Below are 5,882 nucleotides of genomic sequence, written 5' to 3'. Positions count from 1 at the left end.
GTATTTCAAAAACTACATGATATAAACTTACCATACTCATCATCCATCACCATTTAAAACATAACATATACTTTTGAAATAGACAAATACAACAAACTAAGACATAATTCAAATCTACCATCCCAGAATGATGATGAATATATTGACTCTACAATCAGAATAAGGCAGCATCATCGTCAATCGGCTTCTCCACTCCCTATAATCCACAAATTATTCTATATCATTCTTGAAACAGAGTTAAATGTTAATTATATTCTTTAACTGGATTAACTCCTACATTACAAACTACTCCCTCTGTCCCATTAAAATGTCTATATATTTTTTTTTGTCCAGTTACAAATGTTCACTTTCAAAATTTATAAGTCAATTTCCAAGTTTACCCTCAAACACACACAACTATAATTAATAAATAATATTGATGGACCCAATTTTCAAAGGCATATAATTAATAAATAATATTGATGGATCCAATTTTCAAGGGTAGTAATGTTATTTGTTAAGCAAAAAATGTAATCATTCAATTTGCCTTAAACTTTATGTTTTTCAACACTTTTAATGGGACGAAGATAGTAATCATTTGTGGCCTGCATTCGTACAACAGTTAAAAAAACAAATGTTGTAACGCCCAAAAATCTAAGGGCCTTTTTTTAGTGTATGTGTCAAACCGATTATATTTTGGCCAGAGCAAAATTGAATATATGGAAGTTACTAACAATTTCAATTATGGTCAAACTTGGTTAATTACGGTCAAAATTGAATACAAAGTCAAGTGTTTTAGTGAAACTTAATTAAACAAAGTCAATATTGATTTCCGTTGACATATTTCACCAGATATAATACATTGGTGTTAAAAGTAACTCAACGAAGCCCATCATAACCCACAAAAATTTAATATAGCTCTTAACAAGTAATAAAACTCATTATGAGATGTGTGACTCATTATAAACTTTATCATCACTAATATGATCTTATGGATCTTGCCACAATAAAATAAAAACAAAACAATTATGACTCTTAAGATCCAATATTGTTTTAAAATAATAAAGTTTTCAGCGGTAGATAATTCTTCTTTTTAGTAAACTAGGAAACAATCATCTATTTAATTTTTAGAATTTATTAACTTTATATGTTATGTTATTTCGTTTTAATTAAATTAGGAGATAAATACTTTCCTAGTTGTAATCCTACACCATTAAATATTTGTTTGTTCTTCATCCATGTTTGCGTTTCGTGACTTAGTTTCAGCACATAATGTCTAGCTATATTTGTAGTGATTTGATGGTTCAAATCTTTGAAAGACTACCACCCAAATCCATCATCCGGTTCCAATCACTCTCCAAATACTGGCATTCTCGTCTTCTTAGCCCCGAATTCCTCAAAGATCACCGCCTTCGATGTTCTAAAAACCCTCCAAAGGTCATCATCCGACACATCATTGGTCATGGAAATCACGAGAAGAGAGACATCTACACATTGCATTCAGCAGACCAGTTCGACCCTGGTTCTGGGCTCGTGTTCATACCCGGAGTTGAGTTCCCCTATGCGCAGAAGGTTTCTGTTATTGGTTCTTGTAATGGAATTCTGTGTCTGTATGATAAAAATAAGGAAATTTTAAGTCTATGTAACTTTTCAATCAGGCGCAAACTAAACGTGCCATGTCGTCTTCCTTTGAAATCAAGAACCTATGCTATGTTTGCATTAGGATTTGGTTTTGACCCGATCACTGATGATTACAACATTGTGGCTATATGTTACAACATTGTGGCGATCCCTTCCCCATCTACTCCGCTTATTTATTATACTTATCTAACGCGGAAGGCATGCTTTTTCCATGGAAAATTGCATTGGTTGGTTCATGGTTATTCAACAACACACGGGGGCCCTAGTAATTATATATTGACATTCAGTTTGAGCAGTCGAGTATTTGGCTACATTTTGTTGCCTAAATCTTGGAAAGTCGAGCAGGTAACCACCATAAATGGTTGTCTAGCGGTGGTTCATACGGAATATAATAACTTTTTGAAAGATGATTATAGTTGGATTCGGGTGATGAAAGAGTATGGTAATATTGAATCTTTGTCTCCACTTTCTAAAGTGAAAAGAGATTCATATAGACGGATGACAGTTTTCCAACCCATCATTAATGGTGATATATTGGCATACTTCCGTGCCAAAGGTTCAAAAGTTTATTTATATAAACAAACAAATGTGACAAATCATTTGGAATTTGGAACTGATTGTTGCAAACTTCAGATGGATACGTATGTTGAAAGCCTCGAATTGGTTGACAGAGAACGTGCGACAACTTGTGGGAAAACCGTATTCTCTTGGACCGAAAAGGATAGCTTATCGCGAATGTATTCTTGATGCAGGGTCGGCGAGCACTGTTTCATGACTGAGTCCAGACGCAAGCTATGGATAATGGTGTTTCAATTTGAATTTCAATAGTCTTGCATAATCCTTTTCTATTACTTAAGTTTGCATATTTTGTTTTGTTTTGAATGTTTTTGGTTGAATATTAAATTGGAGAATGTTGTTTTGGAACCTACGGTTTTGCTTATCGGTCTTTGATTAACTAAAGTGTCATGAGCCATTTGAATGTTTTCGTTCCCTCATCAATTATACTTTCCCCGTTATTTCTTTTTTCTACTTTTTTCCGAAGTATGTTTTTTCTTCTTCTAAAAGCTTTACTAATTACCTGTTTGTTGCTAAGTGAAGAAGCTGCAATAAACAAGAACTATACTTATATTACTATACATGTCCTTCGGAATCATTTAAATAAAATAACGCTCATACACTTGTAGATACATGGATCGTGTGTTGTCTTTCGTTTTATTATTCGGTGCTTCTTTTTGTGTAATAGCTTTGTTAGGAACCATCAACTGCTAACTACAAAAGAACAAATAGACAGTCGGGCAGGTTGGGATAGCCGATAGGGGTGTGTTTTTTAACCGTACCCGAATAACAAACCTGACTCGAAGCAAACTGAGACCCGAATGTACCCGACCCGAATAAACTCTTAACCCGAACCCGAGAATAAACATTCGGGTTGGTATTTGGGTTAAAATATCCAAAATCGGGTTGACCCGAACAACCCGAATAACTCAAATTCTTGGCTGCTGCATATGTACACATTAATATTTTAATTAAGGCATGTTCTCTTCATTCAATTTACAATTTAATTTTTCAAAACTCTAAATCTCTATTTCTTTTAAGTATTACTCGGTGGTTCTTTTAATTTCAAAATCCACAACCACACATCATATAGAATCATGCAAATCAGTGAAACACTCATGTCGTAACTACACTCAACTTGGTTCATTCAAATCTATTTCAAGGTATCACTTTATATCTTTTTTTCAATCTAGTCTGATCAATGATGCCTAGTTCCGTCATTTTTGATAAGTGTTCATAATACTTATCAAATTTTATGTTCCAAACATTTTATTTCTATTAAGTTTTGGAATTATGATGGTTTTGGATTTTGTTATAGTTAAATATGGTTGTATGTTGAAATTGACTTAGATTATGTTTTATGAAGGTTTGAATTATGGTGAATATTTTTTTAGACCCGAAACCCCACCTGTTCTACCCGAACAACCCGACCTTATTTGGGTTGATTCTTGGGTCAATTTGCTTTGAGCTCAAACCCGAATAACCCGACCCAAACAACCCGATTCCCGAATAAATAACCCGAAGAAAGCCCGGATGTTGGGTAGTATGTCATAACGGGTCGGGTGGGGTTGGATGAAAGTGTATCCTATAGTGAATGTATTGAACAATTACCATTTTTTTATATTGACGTCAATTTGAGCAGTCGTGTTTTTTGCTACATTTGGTTGCCTGGATCTTGGATAATCGAACACGTAACCACCGTAAATGGTATTCTAGCAGTATTTTCTCCGGAAAATTATGACTTTGATGGAGATGAATATAGTTTGATTCGGGTGATGGAGTATGGTAATTCTAAATCTTGGTCTCCAGTTTTTAAACGGAAAGATGATGTATTTTATGGGATGATAGTTTTCCAACCCATCATTAATGGTGATATACTACTGAGATATATCTAGTCTGTAATACTCGAACAAGTCTTACAAAATGTTTGGAATTTGGACCAGATTGTTCCAAACTTGGCATGGATACGTATGCGGTATGTTGAAAGCCTCGAACTGGTTGACAAAGAACGTGGGACAGCTTGTGGGAAAACAGTATTCTCTTGGACGCAATAAGTTCATCGCGAATGTATGATTTTACTATTTTTCTAGTTTTGTGAAAGTCCTGTTTTAATATAACATGTTTTATATTTTTTAAATATTTTTTTAGATGTGTTTTTTTAATGGTTCAAAAATAGTAGTTCTTAACTTTAAATAATTCTCTTATAATACTCAACCAACCTGGGGTTTGATATATATACAAATCGAAAAGGTGTGATGAAGAATATATAAAACTAGCTTAATATTTTGACATCAATCATAATCGACTTTTTTTCCGCATGTAAATAAACTTTGAATTACAGATTTATCTTTACATAAAACGTCATATCCTAATTTGTGTCAAATTTAATTGTCATAAATATATATATTTTTTTAATGGGGTCTCCATCAACGGAGAAATAAAAAAGACTACCTTTGATATCTCCGACTGAGTCATGATGCTACAGAGGGTAAATAGAGAGGAAAAGGAGATAGTTATGCTAATGATGTGATATAAAGCTACTGATTCTCAAAAGCCATTTTTGCTAAGGCAAGTTAAGAAAACACAAACGTGACACACTCTATACCGGATGCATGGTCATACTAGTCATGGCAAGCAAAAGACGATCTTACGGGATTCTAACACATCAACGCCCTTAATTAGTATGATGTATTATACCGGCATAAAGGTGGTGGTTATTGACAAAGTCAAATAGCTCGTATAGTCGTATGACCATTTTAGTTTGGCATACAACTAGTATGGTGACGTCACATTGTATAAAGGTGGTGGTTATTGACAAAGTCAAACCATTTTAGTTTGTCTCATTTATACATAAATGTTTGTTATATACAAAACCAGCTTTTATCCTTCGTATTATGGTGGTTGTTTTACATTATACGTTTTTAATATTTATATATTGTTTTAGATTTTAATTTTATTTATTGTAAGAAAGTTAATAATATATACTTAGAGTTTGATGATGAAAGTGTTTCACAAATAAATTAGATGCTATAACCCGGTTTAAAAGATATATGGGTTTGGTGAGACCCATGACCCATTTATTTTTTTTACTATAAAGTTGTTTCTTAATTATTGATTATCTTTTAAAAACCTTCATAGCAAAGAACTTTCAAACATTTCGTGGTGGCTTAAGATAATACGAGAATCAACCAGAGAACTTTTAAATATTTCGTTTATATATATTTAAGACGTGAGGTAAATCCGGGAGAATAAAATCGTGCTGCATAGCATGAATAAAGTTATTGAAAATAGTTGGAACTAGTGTTTTTCTCGGCACGTTGTGTTGGGTCAGTCGGTAAAACACGGGCGGTGGTAAAACATAAGCGTTGATACGGTAAGTCGACGTGAATTTGGTCGGTTTCAGTTACGTGTGTTATTATATCGAAACTAAGACAAAAATAAAAAAAAAATTATAAAAATTGGGGTGGACCAATGGCGTGGCGTCGGTCGGTAAAACTTGATCATTTGAAAAACCCGACCGTTATTGATGCCCGACGTTGAGGCGGTTGAGCCTACGTGAATTCAGTCGTTTTCGTCATGTTCGTTACGGTACCGGAACTAAAAAAACAAAAATCAGCATTCAGCCGTTTTCGTTACAGTACTGTAACTAATACAAAACGCAGTGAGCCTACGAGAATTCAGTCAGTTTCTGACGCGCTCGGCGCGAA

At 33.9% G+C, this 5,882-nt stretch overlaps 1 protein-coding gene across 1 annotated transcript; it reads left to right on the top strand.

Moving 5' to 3' along the window:
• The first annotated feature begins 1,251 nt into the window (after positions 1-1,251).
• Positions 1,252-2,367, top strand: LOC143566265 (F-box/kelch-repeat protein At2g43445-like). The gene has a single exon (XM_077053013.1). The coding sequence runs from the start codon at positions 1,252-1,254 to the stop codon at positions 2,365-2,367; it is 1,116 nt and encodes a 371-aa protein (XP_076909128.1).
• The last annotated feature ends 3,515 nt before the right edge of the window (positions 2,368-5,882 follow it).

The sequence above is a fragment of the Bidens hawaiensis genome, unplaced genomic scaffold (assembly GCF_021521415.1).
Source record: "Bidens hawaiensis isolate Kalapana, Puna unplaced genomic scaffold, B.hawaiensis_p1.1 tig00001236_1, whole genome shotgun sequence".
Classification (NCBI taxonomy): Eukaryota; Viridiplantae; Streptophyta; class Magnoliopsida; order Asterales; family Asteraceae; genus Bidens; species Bidens hawaiensis.
The sequence above is the reverse complement of the archived record's forward strand: the minus strand, read 5'-3'. Positions and strand labels throughout refer to the sequence as shown.